The sequence below is a fragment of the Diadema antillarum genome, unplaced genomic scaffold, assembly GCF_040938485.1.
Source record: "Diadema antillarum isolate AM-2024a unplaced genomic scaffold, OU_Dant_1.0 seq00000927_RagTag, whole genome shotgun sequence".
Taxonomy (NCBI): domain Eukaryota; kingdom Metazoa; phylum Echinodermata; class Echinoidea; order Diadematoida; family Diadematidae; genus Diadema; species Diadema antillarum.
Window position 1 is genome coordinate 1106867 of NW_027271778.1, and position 26362 is coordinate 1133228.

General features: G+C 35.9%; 1 protein-coding gene across 5 annotated transcripts in view; it reads right to left on the reverse strand.

Annotated features, from left to right (window-relative positions):
* Positions 1-973: 973 nt before the first annotated feature.
* Positions 974-26362, reverse strand: part of LOC139741402 (cell cycle control protein 50A-like) — a 34340-nt gene continuing 8951 nt past the window's right edge. The window contains exons 5-9 of one of the 5 annotated variants that reach the window (XM_071651986.1): positions 24944-25075; positions 23777-23983; positions 22424-22589; positions 17775-17798; positions 974-4115 (exon numbers count right to left, since the gene is read on the reverse strand). In XM_071651986.1, the coding sequence (XP_071508087.1) occupies positions 4079-4115; positions 17775-17798; positions 22424-22589; positions 23777-23983; positions 24944-25075 (566 nt within the window). In that variant the 3' untranslated portion in view covers positions 974-4078. Of the gene's footprint in view, positions 4116-9326; positions 9550-13265; positions 13605-17774; positions 17799-22423; positions 22590-23776; positions 23984-24943; positions 25076-26362 lie in introns of those variants that run through there. The other 4 variants (XM_071651983.1, XM_071651987.1, XM_071651985.1 and 1 more) reach the window with 4 other exon arrangements.

Sequence of the window (26362 nt, forward strand, 5' to 3'; positions counted from 1 at the left end):
TCATTAATCAGATGCAATCTAAAAACGTAACTTTTGCATCATTACAGAACTTTCGGATGCACTCATTCAAATTATGTAATTAAAAAAAAAAGTTCCAAATACTCCTAGATCCCATTTTGCAGGCAGCCGACACATTTACTGGGAATCAGTTTACTTCCGGTACATGTATCAAAAATGTACCAAGAAGTCATAATTCTATTAATCCCTCTTTATTCAATAGCTTTGTATCCTTTGCTGTATATGAACATTTGATTTTTCATGTTTTATAAAAATGCTGTCTTACTACAATTTCATAAGGCGCAGAGAATAATAAAATGTCGCATTTTTTTTACTCTTATTTATCCCAACTTGATTTGCTAGTACATGTATTTCGATATGTTTGAGGATTCTCCTTTTTTCCGCCGCTCCTTTTTAAATATTGCACATCTTCTCTCAGATAACCGTATTTATATTTGAATTGTAGGCCCTGTTTAGTTTGCACGGATGCAAATAGCAATATTCATAGTATGAAATGAACAGTGCTGTTATTACTACATTATTCTGTATCATAATTATCATCATTATTACCTTGCAGGCATTCGGTATTCATAGTTAACAACTATACAACAAAAAGTTTGCTTTTTTGTGTTTTGTTTTGTTTTTCAATTGTGAAACAAACCAGATGAACCAGATATATTTCATCAAAAATACCAAAAAAAAAAAAAAAAATGGCATTGCTGACTCCTATAATCAATGATTATGTATGTCTCCTGGGCCCTGTTGCATAAAAGTTACGATCAAACGCAAGTCAAGAAGATCAAACGTAAGTCCCAAATGCTCCATTCTGATTGGTTGAAAATCAATTTGCGTATGATTTTCCTGACTTGCGTTTGATCATAACTTTTATGCAACAGGGACCTGATGTGTACAATGAATGAATGACAGACATGACTCATAAATATATAGAGGAAAGAAACAGTGTGAAAGTGTGTTGTAAACTCTTGTTTTATTATCATACTAATCGTGGACTATAACAGATCAAATATGTGACAGGGCCATAATGATCAATTGGATGACAGCTTACTGGTTTGAAAGCTCTTAAATGAAAGTCACAGCTTGTTCTCACTTTGTCAGTGGTGAGAAATCTACCACAATCACATGTGATGTACACTGTCAGTTATACACTGAATTATCAAAAAAGAGTGATTTTTCCTCTTTATCCATGTACTTTATACGATGATCATTCAGAAAAGAGTACCCTAAGCAAAAAATGTGATTTTCTTGATGGCTGTCAACATAAGTCTGTATTCATACTTTAAATATTAGAATTCCAATATTAAAATCACAGCATTATAATGAAGAACAGTAACAACGCTGCATTTCGAAAATAGAATAGCTGCTCTGGTAAATACAGTTTAAAAATTACAATCAAATTAAAGGATATGAGACTACGGTATAATAGATCACTGGTTTTTTATTTTCACAACTATTATCAAACTGCTACTAAAGCCCGCTGCACACTATACAACCCACGACCTTACGACTGACAGACTTTGGATCTGAAATAAATCATAGTATCCTCAGAATGAACACGCTTGTTTATTTCAGATCCTAAGTCTGCCAGTCGTATAGTCCCAAGTCGTATAATGTGCGGTGGGCTTTAGGTTTCTATAAAAATGGTCCTATTTACACATGATTTTGCTAAGATCTGGGCATGCTCATATCACAAATCATTATCAAAGCATGACTAACACTAGACATTACTGTGTGTAGGAGATAACTAAATACAACCTTGCATAAATACATACTCTATACTTTAAAGTGTATGCCATTACCTTATAGAATTTAAATTGCAATGAATACTTTCTCTAATACCGAGTCATCAATCAGTCCTAGTAATAACTTGTCCATGATAAATTCTATCTATTAATGTATACAAGCATAAAGTTTAAAAATTCTATGAATATACAACCATACTATCCAAATAATATTTTAATATACATTGTGCCTCTCATTGCACATAACACATAACTTGTTACAAAAACACAAGACACAATAATTATTTGCAAAACAAAAAGACATACAGGCTGTACATATACAAGTACATGCATACACACAACATGAGAAATCAAATACAGCATTTGGCATCTATACAGAATTAATATGTCATGTGTCATTTTAATGGCTTAAAATAAAAGGTGTCTATGAAGTCATAGCAAGTGAAACCAGCTGGCAATGAATGAGCCAAGACTGTGATGGCTAAGGGAAATGAATAAGTGAGAAAAACCACATCGGTGGTATTAACCCACAATTCGAGACAAGTATCAGGCTAGCGCAACTATACAAATACACATGTATGCTTTCTGCTTTCACACATACATTGTAAATCTAAATGATATTACCTCACTGAAGGCTGTATAACCTGATGATATGCCACACCTTGAGAATGCAATCAAATAATCAATGCATTTCAAAACTACTGAAAAACAAGATCACACTCAGGGTGATTGGTTTGGGAGTTATAAAAGTGTACATGTAGGTGACATGACTACTACAATAGTGTTATTTGATTTTCGTCTTCTGATGTGGGAACATAAAACAGAATGAAAGTGGCTACTACAGTTTGATGCTGTACATCAGCACTTCATAACACTTGCAAATGACAATACAATTGCAGTTGTTCTGAGTGCAGTGGCAGCAGGTCAGTAAACAACCAATCAGATATGATCATACCTGTCATTGCCATGGCAACTACAATAATTGCAACTTAACTGCTTACATCTGTGACACTCAATGCCCATATGACACACAATGCCTGTGTGCAAAACTTTCATGCCTACAAAACATGTACCTTTGACAAGTAAATCACAAGTCATAATGTACAAAAATATACAGACATACATACATTGGCCAAATAATGAAAGCCATAATCAGAATGAGACAAAAAAAAAAAGCAAACAAACAAGACCACGTAAGAGATTCATACCCCAGTGCACAGTAGATTTATAATCATCCAAGGTGTTTCTTTTTTTTTCCACAAATACTAAAAAAGGTTTGTTGATGCCACTTTACTTGCAATTTATGTCAACAGTTATGACAGTTGGAATCTTTTTTTTTTTTTTGCCATGCAATTGGATCCTTGGGTTTTGAAGTAGATCTTTCATTAAAGGACATCGAAAATTTCAAACTTTGATTTAAAACAGGTGACGAATCACACAGACAGATAAAAAAGTCAATAAGGACTTCACTGCCTTACACCAAAGAGTGAGACATGATGGTTATAAACATTGCCACTACTTTTTCCAATCACTACAACTACTTTCATTAATACCAGCAGTCCACACCCATTATTTCATTTTAGAGTACATGTGCTACATTTCCACTATGATGACATCACAAGCTACAAAGTGCTAATTTTCAAGACATCCAAAATTTTACACACTTTTCATCAAAACATCTCTTTCTTTAAAGCTTCTGTTGTGAATAAAGTACAATACATGGAAGTCAAGTTTCTATGTATGTAGATATGATGCTTCAAGTATAATCCTTTCACTTTTCACACTTACAAGTGTACAAGAGATTGAATTTAAATTTAAACAGGTGTGTTATATCAGAACAAAATCCTTTCATGACTGATACAAACATTTGATTTGAGGGAGAATTTTATAGTCACACCTAGAATTTTGCCTAAACGTTGGCATGAACTCTTATAAACACTTGTTCACTTAATGTTACCGCACATACCGGTACATGCAAAGTCACATTTAAATACAGTGTACATGTAGAGCCCAATCAATTCCAACATCCACATTTAGAGCACATGACACAGTTAAAGAGATCCTGGGGGGTGTTTCATGAAACTTTTTGTCAGTGATTTACACCAGCAACTGTTAAAAGCTACTGAAATCCTTGTGTCTGATTGGCTGATAGCATATTTGTCGGTGAAAACCTCCGACGAACTCATTGATGAAACGCCCCCCTGATCAGCTACATTTAGTTGATCAAGATGAAGGATGAATAAACAAAACAAAACAAAACAAAAAAAGCCTGAAGAAGACGAAGACATGGAATGACTGAAGGTGAAAACAATCCGAGACCATCATCCTACCACGCCTGTGCCGGTATCGAGGTTGTTCCTGTAAAGAGATGGAGAGACACACACATTAACAAGGCTGGAATTTACGCTGCAGAGGTTGAGGATACGACCACGAAATATTTGTGGACTTTTTACACTTTATGAAAACAAAAATATTAGCCATAATCAGCCATAATTTGACTTTCCATATTTATGTGTAAATGTGTTGTAATGTAGAAAGTAACCTGTCTGATAAAAACAAAAATTCAAGTGTTCCACTTCAAAATGTTTATCTAATAAATAGAATTTTAGGTGATTGTCTTTCACATGTACATGGTAGGAGGGAACTTGAATACACATTGCGTATTACCAATGTACATGTATCCATAAAACAAATATTTGTACATGTATTTCAGTTTTCTTCCAAAACACATTGATCCAAGCATTAATCACTCGTCTTGTTCCTGCTCAGAAATACATTGTACACGTGTACATTTAAGAGTTAATCCAATGGCTTGTCATATTAGTGTGCCACCATGACTCTCCAATGATGAATTCTTCCCTTTCTACCATATTTACAGGAAAATACATTGTAAAACACTTTTAATCCAACCCCAGATTCTCTAATATGGTTATACATTTTTTTTTCAAAATGTCTGTGCAAATGATTGATATAAGGTTTGTGAAGAATAAGCTAATAGTGAGGACAAAATACAATGTAGAGAATAGTATGGTGCAAAAACGAAGGGATGTATGAAGTCAGTGAACATTGCTGAAGATATGTAAGACAAAGCAGTGTTGAGTTTATTTGTATTTTGCTGTACTACTGAGTGCTTTGTATGACCAAGCATTGTTTACCAACAATCACAACAGCAATATGACACTGTCACTAGCAGTAATCAATATATTCCATAGTTGACACAAGATTAATTGTGATATTTTCACTGTCACTATCAACAGGCAATGTGTACATTCACATAATTTCACTCTAAAACTGGACTGGGGTGTTCAAAATTTCAGCATGATTATGATCCAGAATATTTCAAATCCATGTACTAGTACCTGTACAATGTCACTATAATCTACTTTTGCAAATGAATAATGTCTAGAACTATTACAGAGTTTTTTGTTTTTGTTTTTCAATCTATTCCAGCACAGTTGTCTAAAAATATTTGAAGAAACATTGCAGATCATTAGCTTGCAAAGCTCACTCAAGACTAACTTGGCAAAAAATGAAATGGATGCTGTTGTCTACTGACATTCTGATACATTGGGATTTTATACCATGGGTTACACATCTTCAACTCCAATGGTATTTTACAGTATAATCACTGAGCATTTGGCTGTGTCTCTTCATGTTTGGAGGGCATCTCAGCAAGGTAAATGATCTTCCTGATAATTCATTATGTTTCATTGTTTTATATTGCACACAAACATAAATCCAAATTTTTCCACCACCAAAGAACAAAAATGCTTTTACAAAAGTTTGAAAACAATAATTGTTTTAATGGGTGCACTGCATGCAACACACATATTCTTAAACTTGAAAGTGTGACTGGCGCTTTGCATGAAGACACCTTCAAAGATATGCAACCCACAAGAAAATGAAAGTCACGTATCACATACAAATATAGTGAAAATGAAATGCTTGACATTGATGGCCCAGTATGAATCCCTGTCAAGTAAATCATTAGCGAGCGATACTGTGTATAACATGAAGTTTTGGTAAAAACAAATTACTGAATACAAGTGAAATATGCGCAGTGCAGTCTGTAGACAGCTAGAGACAGCAAATAACAATTGTGAGTTCAGAATATACATACATTGTAAAATGTAGAACCACAAAAGGTGAAAGACAGAGTAAGCAGGACATTTTTTTTTAAACAAATGACCATACTGTGTAAAAGCAGTAACTCTCATAAGCTCTGGTAAGAAAAAGAAATGGCAAGAAATAATGCTTATTATAGCAATATCATCTGCAAAAGGTACTCTATTCACTTACAGGTGTTATTAAAAAATATGTCATTTTATTGTTACTTTGATCATATTTTTGTTGGAACAATTCACATTTATTCTGTAAAAGTTTTCAATGGTTTTCTGCAAATGAGAGTTGCTGACAATTACAACTGAGAGAATGCAGGAAAGGACAGTGACACCATGACAGACACCTGTTCTGTTGGGATGAATATGAGAGCAGCAAAAGAGAAATGATAGTGCTCTATGCTATGAATGGCAAAACTTGGTGTTTGTATATCTATCTTGATCAAACATACAGCTGTGAAGGCATAGTATATAAGACTATGTAAATCAGCAATATTCTGATTGTGTGTGTTATACAAGCAGGTTTATCAAGTCAGCAACATAAACTGGTTTTATTTATGACAGCTGTTTTTGTTCGCAAAAGTACACCATGTATCCTGATGACTTGAAGACACCTAAGAATGCCCCATACAGCAACTGACACTGAATCTCCCTTACTCACTAATTTTTGAAATTTAAAAGAATGAAACAGACAAAATAACATCTGCAAAGGGTAAGAGGGAGGAAGAGAGAGACAGACAAAAAAAAAATAGGCAAATTATAGTCCCTTCATATTGTCCCTTGGTATGAGCATGATCTGGGCTCATCCTGTCTGCGCCAAAGAAGAAGTTATGTTTTTACCTTCAAGGAAAAGACAGAGCTAGCACTCCGTATTCAAGGCAAGCCTATGGTACTTTAATGCTGTTTATGACTGAACAAGCACAACATGTCAGAGAACAAGAAGCCTTTTTGCATGTTTGCCAACCGAAACACACTCAGTTTGATTTTGAGAACATCAAACATCCATATTAAACCACCTTCCCTCTTGATTTTGCATTAGTCTAATCTGGCCCTTGGCTAGACCTTACCAGAAACATTCACATTAACCACAGCCACACTGGTAAAACTTCTAAAAGTTTAACTTTGAGAACACTTTGCGAAGTTTGCTCAAGTCCGTTCTCTTTGGGAAGTTTCAGATTTCTGCATTCATTCACATTGCAAAAACCTCAAGAACTTATACTTTGAGAACTGAAACTTTTAGAAGTTTTACCAGTGTGATCGCAGCTATTCACAGCTAGGCCTACCCTAGATCTAGTATACAAATGATGAATGTTTATGAGTGCAATGGACAGAATATTTCATGAGGTGAAAGATGAAATGATCAAACATGTCATCTTTCACCGAATGAAATATAGTGTCCATCGCACGAATGAAAAACATTTACAATTGTATTATTTGTTTTATATAACGCCTAAAATATATCCTTGTCATTTGATATTTTATTAATTTAGAAACAAAGAGATAATCTGCGATTGCGAGAGTGCTCACTGAGCGCTTTACACTAGCGCGCTGTCGCATAGTGTACACACACTGCAAACGCAAGCTTCTAGTGCACTGTCGCATACTCCACACACTGCAAACGCAAGTGTTTTACATACATGTGTGTGCCGGGCTCTCAGCGAGCGTGCAATGGACCAAATCGTATGGATCCAAAATTGCACGGTAAATGTTGCAACAATTCCACGGATGATGACGTCATAGTGAAATGGGCCGAATGATCAATGTCAAACAACCAATTAAATGACAAGGATCTCTTCAGGCATTATATAAAATAATCTACACTTGTAGCATTGACTTCAAACTAAGAAGCCATTTCACTGGGGATTTAACACAAGATAAGGATATACTTGTAATACTACTAGTACTTGGGGGGGGGGGAACACTATATAGTACAAATGAATACATTTGACTGCTTGAGGTAGATGTAATGTGAATATGAATAAAAGAAAAATGACCACTGCTACACAAACTAATGACAGTCAGATAATTTGTGGGAACACAAGAATGCAATGTCAAGAATATCATATTAGTACTGTGTTTCAAGAACGTAAATTATGCTATAATATTTGGGTCTTGTTACATCGGGTCTACTGTAAACACCAGCTCTAAGAAGTTCACCATTCAACCAAATCAATGGAAACCCGTTATGTTGAACATTCACAAATTAGTCAAGCTCTGTACCAGGCAAAATAAGTATACCTTCAGCTAACCACCACCATTAGTCAATATGCATGGACAAGCACACAATTACCTATGATACAATGCTACAAAGGAAAAGCATGGTCACTTTTGCACTTTTGATGAAATTACCAAATTGTTGTTTTACATTTTTTTCAGGATTAATGTATGTACATTTCAAATATCTCCATGTAAAATATTGTTATGTTTGACCAGTCAATCACTTTGCTTTATGCACTGAACGCAAATTTATGGCAATTCATGCTCAATTTTAGAAGTACACAAAAGATAAAGGAAATTAATATTCAAAATTCATAAATGTACAGGTTACTGTATGTACGGTTGTTACTAAAGTTACTATAAGTTGTTACATGTACTATGGGCATGAATACAAAGCAAGAGGTTAGTATAAAAACACAGAAAAGAATTCAACAAATTGAGAGGAAATTATAATCATCTGACTGTTTGCTATTCCTCTCACATGACCTCTTGAGTTAATTATGTGAATACAGGTTCCTGGGTCATGTGACAACATTGTCTCTTCCATAATTCACTTCATAGTTCACCTATTTCTTTCTCATTGGGTTACATGCAGCAATAGATAAGTAAATAATAAACAAATAAATAAAAATATAGATAAATAAAGAAAATATGTGGAGGAAACATAAAACTAAGGAATGATTATAGAGAGAAGTGAGAAGTGATATTATTGACATTCGCTACCATCAACTTAGGTGCTATGCAAGCAACATTGTTCAATTGATCTCACGAGCTTCTTCAAACTCCTTAAAAGTGTACATTGTAACATTATCTCCTAGTAACTGACATTCAAATGGCAAAATCTCTGATGACATTTGTCCAGCTACATTTACGCTCAAAATGTTATTTATCTGACAACTGATGTCGACAGCTTCTTCAAAATCCTTTAAATTGTACCATCATTATAGACGAGTGCTGGACACTCAAATCACAAAAATTTGTCAATATACATGTATGTAGAGCTATGCTCAAAATGTTAATATTAATTTGTTAGATTTGCTTTTAATATCACAGCCCATTCTAGTAGATTTCCTCAATGTGTAGTGTACGGAACTGCATAAATAATAGCGTGCACAAGTTTGGGCACGTATATTTATATCTCAAAATCTGCCTATTTGTTAGTAATCGAACTTTCATCTACATGTACATTTATAATCAGTGATTATTGCATTTAACTACATGAAACATTCAAAGCCATGGTGGGTATGCTGTTATTATGAAAGACACTGCAGTTAATAATTATGCTTTCGAAAGTTTGGGTATGGTTTGTGAGCTCTGGTAGGTCTACTATGGCATGAAGTCTTGCAGTGGCTTTGCAATGAAGACACAGAATGAGGCAGACACTAGCCTACTCACAAAGTTCATCAGTACTACCGTAATTCCTATGTTGAATCTTCCTTGTCCCTACATGCTCTAGTCTAGCCCGACAGATAAAAAGGAAGAGGAAAACATGCAATAAAAAAAAGAAGAAGAAGGCAATCAGAAACAGAAGACTGTCATGCACTGAAAGGGAAATATGTTGAAGGCATTATTTTCATGCAAGATAATATTGCAACATTATTTTCATGCAAGATAATATTGCAAGGCATGACAAATACATTTTGAAAGACTGTCAGCAGACTGGATATGAAATCCTGTGGCAATCACACGACCTGATATATAGGGAAGAATTCTATACTGTCCATGGATCAGGGTAAATATCAAATGGGAGGCTCTCTTAAGCAGATGTTTCAAAAACAGCAGTTGACAGGTCAGGGTCCTATAAGTTGAAAATTACCACTATTAGCTATGTTTTCTAAAAAGTTTGGGCCTAATGTTGAGTGTGATTGTTGGAATTGTAAGAACTAATTGACTGACAAATTGTGCATTATTTGAAATATTACAGACTGACCATTCTCAGTCTTGCTCATTTTTTTTTGTTGATCTTTTTTCATTGGAATTGGTTGAAATCTCTGCAGTATCACATCACAAGCATTCATATTCCTGAAGCCATACTCACGTATGACCTGTGTTTAACATTATACGCAAAGTCAGAATGGAAATACACTATATTAACAACTTTAAACATTACTGCTTCACCGCTGCCAATGTGACATGGTTTTTGCACTGAGGAATCAGATTCACTTTTATAAACTTGGTGCTGGTACCAGTGCAGGAAAGTGTGAATCACTGCCAGAGAATCAAATCCTATCCTCTAGAGGAACGGATTCAGAATATATTTTCATGAATGTTGGATAATGTTGTTTTGATGACCTTTGACGAACTGTTTTAACATGTATTCTTAACCTGACTACGGTGCTCACACAAAAAAGACTGTTCATATGTAGTTCTTATCCTTATGGTGAAAGGAATTAATGACTGTTGGAGAGCATGCATAAGAGAAATGCAATAAACAGTCTCCATGGAAATGAATTACACTCGTGATGATGTGGCAGAGAATTTGAATGATTCTTGAGGTAACATGACATTTGCATACTGTTGCCTCAAGAGCACGGCAGATATTTTGGGGAGGGGGAATTGTTGTGAATGTGGCATAAAAAGAATAGCATTAACTTTTGCATGATTCCACATCACCTTTGTATCTGCAATGAACCAGACAAGTATACAAGATATCATTTCAGGAACACTTAGCTGGAAAACCATGCACCCATGGTTGAAAATGAAAACAAAGAGGTGTGCAAATATGTACATGAGATGCAGAACGACACATAATCTATCAATAGTCAAATTCGATCTTTTTTAGTAATGCAAAAATAACCAGCTCTCTTCAGAGTCCACATTTGGCGATCATGATTATGAGCTAAAAACTATATGAAAAGAATTATCATTATTTTTTTTTTAAGTTTTTAATGTACTCTTTGATGTGCATAAACAAGCCTCACGGAATCACATGTATGGTTTAATATTCCATATGCCATTTCCATTGCACTATAGTATTAAAAAAAATGGATTCAAGCTACATGGGCAGTGTATTTGACTGAACCGATTGCCATGTACATGTGTACACTACAGGTACAATTGATTTGTACATGTAGCCATACCAACTAATGTTTAAAATAAAAGATTTAATGAAAGGGAAAAATTGTCCCAATTACCCTGTACACCAAAATTTAACAAAATAACAGTGTATATTAGTACACTCATCATGCACTAACCTACCCCATTTACTCACAAGGGTGCAAGATTGTATTAAGTCACATTGTTAAATTTTACTGAGAGACATAATCTACCCATACAGAGGAGCAACTTGGATTTAAACTATAAACATGCATCTTTAAATTCTGACCACAGGAGAGGTCCAACATACGTATGGCCAACGTGACTCTCAGAGTAATGTCATGACACATCTCAACTTTATCTCTCAAATTTCTAATGAATAGGGGAAAATAACAATAATATCCGTATACTGTATGCATCAAATAACTTATCATGAGCCACTAGGAAATTGATAATGGGAATTGCATTTAGCTCTTTGGCAAGTGTTGTAAGTCCTGGGGGGCATTTCATGAAGCATTTTGTCCGACAAAGTTGTCCGACAAATTTGCTCTCAGCCAATCAGTTGCGAGGATTTCAGAAGCTTGTAACAGTCTGTCAGAAAAAATATCCGACCAAAATGCTTCATGAAATGCCCCTCTGGTAATAGTGTTTCAGAGCCTGTGACAAAAGTGCAAGCACTGCAAGTAACTCCTCACATTTGTCACTACAGCTGGATTTCCATGAACCTTATCCACCACATGCAACTGTACTGACACATTAAGGGCCTACGGGGTTGTCCTTGTACCAGTCTCTCTAACGGACGATGTAATGGACGATGTATAACACACACTGGTGCACTGCACCAAACTAATATTGCCTCACTAGTTCCTACCAGCAAACATGCCACTGTCTTGCAAGGTCAATCATGTGCAACATGTTTTACTATATAGTTTTATTTTTCCTACCTTAAGGCACATACAATGTATGTGTTACAGTAGGGTGCTACAAATTGTACACAGGACACAGACTGTCTTTGTTACATAATAATGCATGCAATAATACCATGATGACTATGTTTAGGGTGGGTTGGGGACACATTAATGAAATCTTGGTAATCATAGCTGTGACTAGAATTAATCTGACTGTTGCAATTGCTATAGTCAGCACAATAGGTAAGATCTACGAATTCAAAAATATGTAGTCAACTTGGTGTACTTGGATGAAGACCATAGATACGCTTCAACAGTTTCATCTGATCTTTAATCACACTACTAGTGAAAAAATGAGGATCATAATTTTTAACACACACATCTTTTACCTACTATCACAAAGATGAAACTTCAATGATATGCATGCACACCACCTACACCATACGTCCTGAAGTGTAAAGTTTCTGAAAGTTTTAAAACTGTTGCACATGCAGGAACTGTTGTATGAATTCGTTGACAACATTGCCATTGATGGAACACATATTCATATTTATTCATATTTATTCAAATTTCACGCACGACAAAATGATAGATTTTAATAAAAGTGATTTTCCAAGAAGAACCAGAGAGGACAGAGATCAAAGTTAATCTAGATAATTTCATAAAAGAAATAAGTGATATCTGATCCAATCATTTTTACTTAGAGTCAATTAAAGTATAAATCAAACGGTAATAAGCACTCAACAGTCGGTCTATGATGAAATCTGAATTCTGGTTCTTGGAATTGTGCACATACATAATATGTACACTGTATGTAGCATGGATTTTCAGAAGAAAAAAAAAACATGCAGCAGAGGTTTCTACAGTGAATGACTTTAGGAGTTTCATCCTATCAGAACAATAATTTCATCCTAAAATTTGTAAGTCATGCAGTCATGCAAGTGATGAGATATGGCAATCAAGAATTGAGGGGGTCGGTGCAATATAGTGCTAACCCACACTTTTGTCAAAAGTGAGTTACACGCATTTTCATAATCCTTATCCTTCACTCTAACCTCCGTGAAAATATTATTTGAATTCAACCAATAAGATGGTAAAAAATGCATGCATTCATGTTTTATTGATGTACAATGTATGGACTTTCCAAACATTCAACAGCGATTATCTCAAAATGACTATTGTGTGGGTTAGCACTATATTGTACCGAACCCCTCAATTGTCTAATTAAACACATTAAAATACGTGTCTGCATTTTTGCTATGCAGTGCTAGAAATGCAATCATTAAGTGAACGTTATCAGAATATCATTTTTACCCGTTCTAAAGCACCATTTACAGTAATTAAAATTTTTTCACAGGAAATTGATAATGGATGGACATAATATACACTGTTTGTATTGGGGTGAAATTAACTTGAGTACTGGTATTGGGAAGCTAAAGACCAAATTGTATTGTTGTATTGAAGGAGTCTACACAAATTTTCATGCAGAGTTACAAAAGTGTTCAGAAAGAAAAGAAACTTTCTTTGGATCAGCATTGCTATGGTACCTCCCATCTGGACCATTCAAGCTTGAAATAGAAAGAGAAAACAGAAAGAACAGCAGAAGGGAATAAAGAGAGTTCTTGTCAGAAATCATAATGTGGCTGATAAGTCTTCACAGATTACTGTCTGTACAACAGTATCTATTGTAACATATTCCAGAATCAACAGCCTTCATGAACTTATTTCATAGTTTACGATATAACATATACAATATTGGCATGCTATCAAAATGACCACAACCAAAGCACTCTTATTTCTTCATGGTACGAATGCATTTGGGAGGAATGGGCCAAAAAACAGGCAATGTCATAAATTGATGCCACAAAGCAGTAGAGGACAAAACAATTATGCATCATACTGAGATTTAAAATCAACTACCCTGAATTAAAACTGAAACAAGAAAATAAGAAACATGCACACATCGCCACTGCCAGCACTTGCACAGAAACAACTACAAATCTAGAATACAAAGTCTATAAATATTTCTAAAAAAAGTGCAAAGGAGAGAAGAGTTTTCATCTACAAAAGCAAAATAGTTACAAATAAAAATCACAGAAAATCCAAGACATTTATCAAAGCATGCACAAAATTGTATTTGAAGTCCAGAACAACAGATTAAACATCCTTTGGTGACAAAAAGGTATTTTATGGTCTTAAACTGATTCTCTTTGCAGAAAGCAACTTCTTTTTCTTGGCATAAGATGTCTATAAAATGGTATAGTCTTCTTCAGTAGCAAAAACAATCAATGCTGCATTCATGGTCTAAACATCATGAAATACAAGCATTGTTTTGACACAAGGAATGCTTGACATATAGTAATAATATTGGAAGTTGTATGCAGACTTAACATCACAATGATAATATCAATATGAGAATCACTGGACAAACATCTCTTCTATAAATATAATGCAGTGTACACATTGTTGTACTTGCTGTTATTTTCCCACTGTTTGGCTACACTTCATCAAACTTTCAAATTAATTCATGACAATATATTGCTTATACCCTCACTGATGACAACTTCCACAAGAATCAAATTGTTTGCTATTATGGAAAAGGGTGAACAACAATATTAAACTGCATACTGTCAATAAAACAAATAATCAAACAAAACAGATCAGTGCAGAAAATTTAGCGCCTACCGTGGCAAGAGTACTGATGAGTGCCACCAAGAGTAGATTATTACAACAGAAGAGTTAAATGAAGCTAAAAATTCCTCTATTATGAAGTACACACATGTACGTGTAGATAAATGGATAATGACTGCTTTGAAGCATCATAAATATTATACAGGATAGAACTAAAGAGTCTATGCTGAATTGTAACACACAGAATGCCAGTAAAACTTAAATAATGAATACTGTATATTCCAAAGAACACTCATGCTAGAAAGTAAGCAAAGCAGTGAAAACTAGAAATGTCGCTACAGCGACTGGTTATACCCCCGCCAAACAACATTTCATAAGCTTTGGTCGAAACAACATTTCATAAGCTTTGGTCAAAAAACTGAGGAAGTAGGTAAATCCGCAAGATCTTTCCTTGATCTTCTGCCATTAATATGCCGTTACCATGGCAACGTACTTTCAGGTACTGTCGAAAAATGCGTCTTGCACATCTACAACCAAAGGCACACATCTGTACCAAGTTTCATGGAAATTGGGCAAAAACTGAGGAAGTAGTTTGCAACACAAAATTTTCCATCATTTTGGCTCATAATATGTGAGCTGCTACCATGGCAACATACTTTTTGTCACTGTCAAGAAATGTGTCATGCTGACCTATATCCTAAGACAAACATTCAATATGAATTCCATGAGAATTGGAAGAACACTGATGAAGCAGTTTTGCCATGAAGCATTTTGCCCTATATTTTACCAATAACATGCTGTTACCATGGCAACGCACTTTTTGCCACTGCGGAAATATGCGTCTTGCACATTAACATATTCAGATGAACATCTGTACCTAATTTCATAAAAATTGATCAAAAACTGTGGGAGGAGTTCGCGACGCAAGATTTGTACCCATTTTTGCCCATAATATGCCGTTACCATGGCAACGTACTTTTGGGTACTGTCAAAAAATACGTCTTGCACATCTACAACCCAAGGCACACATCTGTGCCAAGTTTTATGGGAATCGGTTGAAAACTGAGGAAGTAGTTCGCGACGCAAGATTTGTACCCATTTTTGCCCATAATATGCCGTTACCATGGCAACATACTTTTGGGTACTGTCAAAAAATACGTCTTGCACATCTACAACCCAAGGCACACATCTGTGCCAAGTTTTATGGGAATCGGTTGAAAACTGAGGAAGTAGTTCGCGACGCAAGATTTGCAACGGACCGACCGCCCGACCGTCCGCTGATTCCTATACCCCCTTCAAACTTCGTTTGGCGGGGGTATAAAAAACAACAACAACTGGCTATTAGTCAATAAACAATGGACTCAGAGAAACTCATCAATGTCCCAGATATCAGTGATATCAATGAGTTTATTTACTCTCAATTATATAATTATTTATAATGGAATTATATTTTGTATAAATTATGACAACATAGGCCACTGTCTAAAGGAAGGGAATGTCCAGAGATAATTCTTTCTTATGCTTTCATACATGTTAAACATCTCCAACTATTTAAATGTAAATGTGATATTTCCATAAATTACAAGAATATTGCAGTACCATATCAGCCTTTGAACTCCATACTGGAATGCACTTTGATTGATACACTTTATTGATTCCTTGTGCTATTGATATCAGCATACACATTTCATAACTGGACAATCTCTGGAGGACAGTGCCATGTAAAGTAAAGTTTTCATTAAAGATTAATTAGGTAATTATGATTTTGAAAAAAAAAATCTATTCAGTTCATTTTTTAGCAGTTGTTGCATCATGGCCTACCTGTAAATGTGCATGTTCATAATCATGCTTGTACTATAACGGTGTGAGTGTATCATTTTCACATTATAAGCATGAATGCTGCTATTCACACCTACATGTACTGTACAGGGGTATCGTGATAGAAGACTCTTATCTGTCTTTGACTGACATGGGTTTCAAAGAACATACTCAGATGCAAAGAGAATGGCATAATTATACAAATTGTAAGTAGTAAAGCATGGCAGTAGACCAAACAGTCTCTCGAAGAAGACAAATAAAAAGAAAGAAAGCCGCAATGTTTGTTTGGATATGGGTAAAAATGAGAGACCAACTGAAGCCTACCTGCGTGTAAGATGTGTTTCTAAATCTCACAGTATCTCCCTCTGGCATGTATGCAGTCTGCACAAACTACAGATAAAATTATGATGATCATTTAACCCATTGAGGATGGATTGATTCTGCTACAACATGCATTTTTCCATTGACACCTGAGTATACACAGGACTCATCCTCAACAGGTTAAAGGAATTCTGGCATTTAAAAAAAAAAAAAAGATGAAAAATGGGCCTTTGATGAGGACAAAATTCAACTCAGCAGGATAAGTCAAAATGCACAAAATTTGCAATATTCTCAACAAATAATGATTTAGGGATGTTAACAAGTTGTCGTGGACTTCCAACACAATGCCATACAGCTCCACCAGAACTATTAAAACAGCTTTAAGGAAAGATAAAAAATAAAAGCACATGAAAGATAAAGTACTGACCAAGAATCAAACACACCACACAAATCACACACACAGAAACACACACAAACACAAAGCCAGCAGCTTGTAATACCACAGACCTCTCCCTTTCTGATAACATGCGTCTTCTAAAATCTGATATGAAGACCATTAATTTGACTACTGAAAATTGTTCCATTAAACTCCACATCCAACTGTGATATACCATTTCAATCTTTTTTTTTCTTTCCACACAGTTGATAGCAAAAAGTTATGTGCACGTACATCAATAATACTAACCTTTTTTTTTTTCACAGGTTCTCAAAACTGAAAATTTGTAGTGTAGCTCTCTAGCATAGCCCAATCAGCTTCATAGTCCTCAAGAATACTTTCTTTGCGGTCTCAAATAAATCTAAGGATTTACCAGTCACCTGAGCCATAAAAAATCATGCACTTTATACAATATTCTGATGGAGCGTATCACTGCCAACAACCCATCAAACTGCTAACAAGAGGATGTACAAAGGGCTACAGATGAATTGCTTCTACATCAAACTACATCAAACAAATGACATCTGCTTACACAAGGGCCAAATCAAGGGCATTTCTGTGAAAGGTTAATCAGACATAACAGAGCAAAACAAGATAAGAAAACAAACAAAAGATGAGTCAGTTTAGTACTACTGTGCAAACTAAATGAATGACAATCCATCAATAATCCATGTTTCAAGGACATATTCCACATCAAAGTTTGTACTAATTTCTGTAGCAATACAAAAAAAAAGATACCAAACAACTGAAAGGACTAAGTTGCAATAGTCATTATATCATCACTAGTCCATTGAATTCTATGGCATCAGGTACACAAAACAGAGATCTAATCATACACAATAAATACAGCTACACTATGTATGCGCAATAACGGGGAATTTTTGTATCACTTACTCCTACAGAAATGTACATTGTACCTTTGCCTTCTTGCAGCCTACATATGCGGTAACTTGCAATTGCCCTGTTATATAATTCTGGTTAACAAACTTACAACTATAGCTAGTACTGTAGACATGTGAAATGTGATGTGAAAAGCACATTCCTTGAATTACAATGCTCAACTGCTTTATTTGGTTGGAAGAACAAAAAGTCATCTAATACAAAGAGGTTAGGTTGGGTGATTGCACTGAAGCCCTGTTAGCAACAATAACAATGTCTCAGGGAGCCATATACTCACAAATGCACAATTACTTATGGGGTGGCTACAATGTACGATGTAAGTAATCAAATGCATAATTAATGTGGTTTTGTCCCAACTCGGAGTATCAGGATGTTGTACCCACAGGTGGGAATAAGACACATTTGCAGCATTTCAAAGATCTGTATTAGATGATATTCATTTTCACGATAGGATAGACACTGGTCTCCACATAAGAGTGAATGTTTTGAGCTTTGAATCTAGAAATTCTCAAGTTGTTAGTTGTATCTCATTCTTTTTCTTGTTTTTTTTTTCGGAGGGGGGGGGGGGGCCTCCAATCAAACGATTTATAGTAAACAGGATTTACAATACAGCATATACATAGGCTGCTTTTTATACCTGTCCAACCACAAAACAAGGATGTGGGACCTTGTATGACTGAGATGAAAATGTATCTTTTGGTGTTGGCACATTTGCACCGTTGTCATCTATTACATGTACATTAGTTTGCTTGCCAGGAACTCAAACTCTCACACTGCACCACTAACTGTGCATCCAGAATACTCCCAATTCACTAAAATGTGCTACTGGAAATAAAATCTCATCTCATCTCCTTTCTCATCCCTAAATGCTCAAGATGATCAAGCTTTCTGTAGCCTTGCGCCAACACATTGGAACAAATTTGGAACAAGTACTCTTTAAACCCTTGAAACTCAACTTAATCTTCTTTCTTGAAACAGTCCTGGTCATTCCCAAAATTTGGTGATCGAGCTTGCCATGTACCCTTGTTTCAACACCTTGGAACAAGTTTAGGAAATTTAACTCTGAAATTCTTTGAAACTCAGCTTACTTACACCGGTGTGAATTTAGGCTTTTTTAAAAAAGATTTACCATCATTCAAGCTACAGTATAAAAGTGCTCAGAACCTTCTGACTTTAAAATGCATTATTTGTATCGGAATAGAAACCAAGTTGGCAAAAATGTTGTTTTGAAATTTCTAAATAAATTTCAGGCCATATATCGTAAAGGTCATTACAGTTGATACACTTTCCTTCTTCAAGGTTTAGTACAATGAGATTCACTTCATCCTTGCAGAGTGAAATCTAAGCCTCAATTCAAATAGATCTGGAACTGGTATAGTTCATCACCAAACCAGAATATTCTGGACAGTCATCATAGAGTAAAGAAGCACATTCACCTTATAAAAATAAAAAAATAAAAAAATAAAAACAAAATAAAAAAACACCCCAAACAACAAAAAAGTCATTGAAATCTGCAGTGTACATGTACATAGTTAAAACAGCAATGATAATGTCAATTTAATACATGGCATGTTTATGTATTCTTGCGGAGCATCTAAAAACACTTCCATATTGAGCAGTACATGAAATTGATCTGTAAATCACACAAGTATAGTGCAGGTGTTAGTATATTTAAAAAAAAAAAAACAACTTTGAAATGAATAAATGCAAAAATTTGAGACAATAAATGAAGGGAACATGAAGCTTGCATTCAGCACTTTCCATCCAGCAGGCAACACAATCAATGCATGGTTAGACAGAGGATATTTGTACTTTCATCACATCAGCGACTAACTCATTTTGGGGCCTCCCTAATTATCTAATGTCACATCCTTTATTCTATCCACTACATGGCAGAATATTCTGCAAGGCATGACATAAAATGCAGTAGTCAGTTATCTTAATCTGTGAAATGTTCATGTTGTTATATTTTCCCTCCACCATATGACTACCATGTAACTCCCTAGTGCATGGCAAAATACACTGAATGAACTTGATTCATCTAGATGCGTAACTGATATATGTTTTATGTTTGGTTCTACTACTGTTAGGAAGTAGAAGGAATATGCTAAAAAGGCAGCAGCCACACAATTTACCCGGCAAATTTGGAAATTTTTGCAATAAACACAGCAGATTTGTATGCTGATTTACAGGGAAGAAAATCTCCGTTGTTCACCTGGAGGAACAGTAAGTCTGTTTAAAAGAAATGAAATCATTATGGTACATATAGAAATATTTCTGGTATCAACCGAAAGTAAGGGCTCTTCCTGTCATCTCAACATGACTTATGTGAGTGTTTTATACAAATTAATTTAATTCAAGTCTCCTTTGTATCTGTGTTTATGGTGGGTGCTATTCCTATTGGGAATTAAAGTCATATTTGGACCATGTCATGGGTTACAAAAATTTTTAGTTACACCTACTGATGGAATCTTCTCCTTTAAACACACAAATGTTTCTCTCATGATTATGCAAATAATACACAACAGTACACTTTTGGTTAATTACAGCACATCATTCTTACCTAGTACCCTCCATACCCATCATCTTTCTCGACCAGTGTCATAGACTGCGCTTTAAAATATTTATTTGCTATTCTGGATGAACTTTCAAACCACTTACTTCACTGGTCTTTAAAAAAAAAAAAAATTAGAGTACAATCCATCATCAGTGCTACAATGTAGTTTTACCATTGATCCTTACACACATTGGCATTGGTAATCAAATTTCATGACAAACATTTTTAATGTTTTTTGTAGGCTATTTACAAAAAATTGAATGGCAATCAAAATGCGAAATAGAGCAGGGCATAATTTATATTTATAGGGCAAATGAGTTGAGGTCATGACTAATGTAGCGTGTTTGAATTCAATGAGAATTTGCTACAACTGGTGCAAGTCAGACAATAAACCCCCCCCCCCCAAAAAAAAAACAAAAACAAAACAAACATGTTTACATCATACCACTTTCTTCCACAATGAAAAATGCATAATTTACATCATCCCCACCATCCCCCCCCCACCCTCACCATCCCCAACACACACACACACACACACACACACACACACACACACATGCATCATTCAATAACACCTGCTCTACAATATTGATTATTGAATCTACAACTAACAGGTGGTAAGTAATACTTGGTTCACACTCCTTTTGTCTCTCAGTAAGAATGATTGATGGAAACCTACATGCACTCCTACTTGTTTACTCTGTGACTTATTTGGGCATGTTTGTATGTTTGCATGAGCAGCAAATGTGGCATTGGAACATTTACAGCACTCTTGTCTTTTCACTTTCATGTTGATCTGGGCATGTGTTTGTGCATTCATAAAAATTACAATGTATTTGAGTTGCAATGCAACAGATTATGCATTTAAAGACATGCAAGAAAAATGAACAGATTGAACTACAGATGTATCATGTCATAAGTTCAAAGAAGAATCTATATAGTTAAATTATGAACAGATGCAAAAATAGAAACATAACGGAGGGCTTGTGCCAAGCATCTACTGACTGACTATATTGCATAACTTGTACATCACAAATACCCAAACTACACTGACATGATTATACATGTACATGTGTGGGTATTCATGTATGGACGGCATGTAAAAAGGAGTAAAAATTCAACTCAACTGTGTGTTTTATAGAGGATATCTAATGCTTGCCTATGCCTTTCCATACATTATCTTTGATCACAATGCAAAGCTACCACAAAGATTAACACATACATTGTATGTACCCACATTAATAAACATCTCTGACGACTTCATACAACATGCAGCATGCTCTCTTTTCATCAATGACTTGCCAAGAGTTTGTAAATATTACATCATTAATTGATCAACTTTGGATGGTTGGAAGCTTAACAAACAATAGGTAATTAAAAGACAATAGAATACAAAAAGATGTAGTACAAAGTGCTAAGAGTTGATGGAATACATCCCTTTTTAGACAAAAAAAGTGTAGTTAACTTTTTTTTTCAGAAGTGTAAGGTGAACTCTCAAATTCCTACTTTCTGTAATTAGTATTTTGTGGTACAAAACATTAATACATGTAGAAAATAAAAATGAGAACAAAATGCTATAACAACTGTAGAAAAAATACACAGCACAAGGGCTTTATGATGGGATTGAGTCTAGAAATGTAATATAACAACAACATACTACAATATTGCAGAGCATACAAGTAGCCGTGCTGAAAACATGAGAGAGATTTCGGTCAGGTACTTACTTTTTGCCATGCTTTATGTGCACAAGTAGAAAGAGAGCCCCAAAGATAATGCAGAGTGAGCCGGTGACAATGTAGGCTATACCGAGGAAGTTGTTTTTGCCTCCCAGCCATGACGTGGTTGTAATAACTATGCTCTTTGTACCACCAAACATGTCAACTTGGTAGTCTGTGGGATTTAGATGGTTAAGGTTGCAATTTTGCACAATGATTTGGTTTAATGCAATTAAAGCACAGCAGATCACTACCTAAATACAAAAATCATTGTTCACTGTTGCACAGCCTCTCCTGCTTTTAATTCAGATGGTGTCTCTTCTTTATTCTGAATGTTTGATTTTGCAACTCAGAGAAATTAATGAGGGGTACAGCATTTCTTGATCACCCAATGATGTAAGAAAAACTAAAGGAATGTCTTTTCACCATGACGATTATTTCATTGCAAACATTAGTAATACAGGTAAAACAAGTCCAAAAAAATGACATGACTTTCTTCAAATACATGAAAACATTGCACAAAACTGACTGATTTTACTGTAAACTTGTTTGAACTTGACCTAAGTATGCAATCGAAGACTTCCTGTATCAGATCAAGTCAAAGTGAATTTGGGAAAATTCTTTATATCTGAAAGCCTTCCCCCAAAACTACACTGCGGTGAGAATGTCCGTCTTCTTTCCGTGTCTATGAAGGTGATAACCAAGTTTAAAGGCGCATAGTCCCGGTAGTGTAGAGGGCGCTGTTGATGATACTACCGATCACTGTTAGCATTGATACGAAGATTGCCAAAGTTGAGCTGTCATCAAGAGTAAAGCGCATATGTGTTGCTAGGTAACATTGTCTTTGTTGTCTTCTCTGCGCATCGCGCAGTCTGTAGTGATGCCAGGAAGCGTGCTTATGTGCCTCTTAGTATGACATCATAAAAGAAGTTTGCTGAAGCTGTCATCCCCCTCAGCCGAATCATGAGCTGAACTGTGATCGGAACACTGACTACAGTGAATAGGACTTCTTCGGACTAGGGGAAATGGGTCACAGCGTAAGTGCTAAAGAGGAGTCGATAGCTTATGTCTCTATAGGAAACTTGCGTCGTGCGCCCACGTACGCATTTGAATAAACCACCGGGACCATGTCCCTTTAAAGGACAATAATTGCATTAATTAATTAAGAGGTACTGCAGTTTGTTTAGCAAGAAAGAAATAATAGAATAAACAAATAACTAGTCTTTTTAAATTTAACCCACCTCTTGTGCAATAGAAAAATATAAAAAAACTTACAAACAGTAAACAAAAACAAGAATACAAACAAAAAAGCAGGCTAATGAACCATTAAAAATGGCACAGACATTTGAGGAAAAAGGATACTGTAGGAGACACTCAGTGTGTAGTTGCCAGCTGGTAGCCCACTGTCCAGAGGTGTGTTGGCCTGATTGACCACACGACCATACAGCTTGCGGAAGGTTGGGAACGCAGCCGTCCTCATCCATACTATGAACGATTCCGTCTTGTAGCCATTCTCAAACTCCCAGATCTCCCTCTGCCAGTTTGGTGGCTTGGTTGTACCGGCAAAGGCTGGTTGGTAGGAGGGTGTCCAAAAAAAAAAAAAAATCAGTTCCAAATTTCATTTGTCGAGGGAGACAAATTGAAGAAAATTCACACCTCAACTTTCACCCCTCTGATTAGTATTCTCTTGCTTACATTAATGCCCTGTCTGCTATGGACTACTTAACATAACAACATAACAACGTCGGAATGTCAGAGCTTAGGTATCTGTTCCAAGTTCAGCATGTCACTGCCGGCAACCAGGGATAGCCTGGTGGTAGCGTCTCTGCCTGGAAAGCAGTAGATGACAGGTTTAAGTCCCATGGATCATTTTTTTCTGACATGTTTGTTAAATCACAGATCAGCAGTTGCGATCTTACAAATTTCATTTGTAGAAGAAGACAAACTGAAGAAAATTTATTTCACCCCTCTGATTAATACTCTCTTACTTACAATAAAAAAAATCATTCTGAGTGACATGATCAAATCTATTGAATCTCCTTCAAGCCAAGGTTTCCATGTGCATGGTAACTTGCTAACAATATGATATTCTTAGTTTTATCCAGCATTAAGGTAGCAGCAATGAACACTTTAACAGCAAACTCTCAACATTCTTGATGTCTTCAACATGCTGATCTTACCAGTAAGCACACAGATTAAACAACATGAATCTGAAAGAATTGCAATCTTTCACAGTGGCTTCTTGAAGACTCTCCCAAGATTGTTAAATCACCCATTTGAAAGGCAAGTACAATGTATCTTTCTTCAGCATTGGCAGAAGAGTGTGAAATCATTCTTTCCCTGAGAGGTATACATTGAAACCACTACACAATACAGGATTAAATTCACTCCATTCCCCCCCCCCCCCTCCAATACAGTACAACATCTGGCACTGATGAAGACACAACTGCTGGGAAGCTAACAAGATGATGATGATGCCCACGGACTAGCCAAATTCTTGCCATTTGTTCCTGGCCTAGCATGTCATACCTTCAGAGAGATTGGCCCCAGGAGGGTTCCTGAACTTTGTTGAGACATCGCTGGCCCAGGCAATACCACTGGTGTCGATCTCCACCATATCACTCAGGTGACCGTCATCAGTGTAAGTGATGTTAAATGTGTCTGGAGTTTGCATGCAAACATTAAACATTAAAGAACAAATTCAAAATCTAAGAGCATGTTGATACACAGTCGAATCCTGATGTCATACTTGCCATATCGTAAACTACATTGTACATCATAACTCAATACAAACATTCTTACTCAGTGTAAATGTTGTATTTATCTAAAAGTCATTTAATTTTAATAGAATACGTATATCTTACAGTGTAATAGTATACAAATGATGCACAGGATAGAGTGTGTTAGTGTAGGCGTGGTGCACTCGAGGGTATTTACAATTGTGAAACATGCACGAGGCGAAGCCGAGTGCATGTTGCACTACATTGTAAATACCCGAGAGTGAGCTACGCCTCCACTAACGCCACAAAATAATCCTGTGCATCATTTGTTTTATAAAATGGGTCGAAAATTCGAAAACTAACATCATTTTTCAGCGTTTTTCACGTACCTTTGTGGGTCAAGACGTCCGAAGATGTTCGTCCCAAACATTTACGCACGTCGCACTCGCGGAAGTCCCGCACATACAGTATAAGTATAATGGGGGGTTGGGTTTCCGGACACTTAAGTTCCCGCATGAAAACTTACTTATTTTACATAGAATATGCACCCTTTACCTTAAAGACTTGATATAGACTCCTCATATAGGCCTACTAGACAACATACTCTGAAAACCTGCTAAATCGTTGGATTTGCTCTTCAAAGTGACTCCATGTACGCGTCCGGTCCCATAACGCTTGGTCTACTGTACTGTACAAAGTGTACGTATAGTAGAGTATACGTACGTACGCCACACATGTTATGCACAAGGGAAGACAGGCCGGCCGGCCGGCAGCCCGAACTAGAAGTTGTTTACAGGATTGACAGCGCGTATGCATGCAATTCATCAAAGGAGCCGCCGCGCGCACAGACGATCGGCAATCTACCATAGGATTACAGGCAGTGCAATTGTACTGAAGTAAAGGAAGGAGGTGTGTCTCATTTCAGCGCTTCCTATTGGCTACATTCTTGAACCCATTTTATAACACAATTTAGCATATCTAAATACAAAACACTCATAAAACAAACAAAGCTCCTTTACTAAATGCTGACATCGCATTACTTCAAGATGTCAAACAGTCTAAGAACATGTTACATAAATGAAATCTCATTGGAAACACAGATTCATGTGATAATCATTACATATAGCAATGTATTCACATTAGTTCACCCACACACACATACACAGCCTTTGATTTCTGAAAACAAGACTACTAGCACCACTTTGACGACAAACCAGTAAGGCTATCC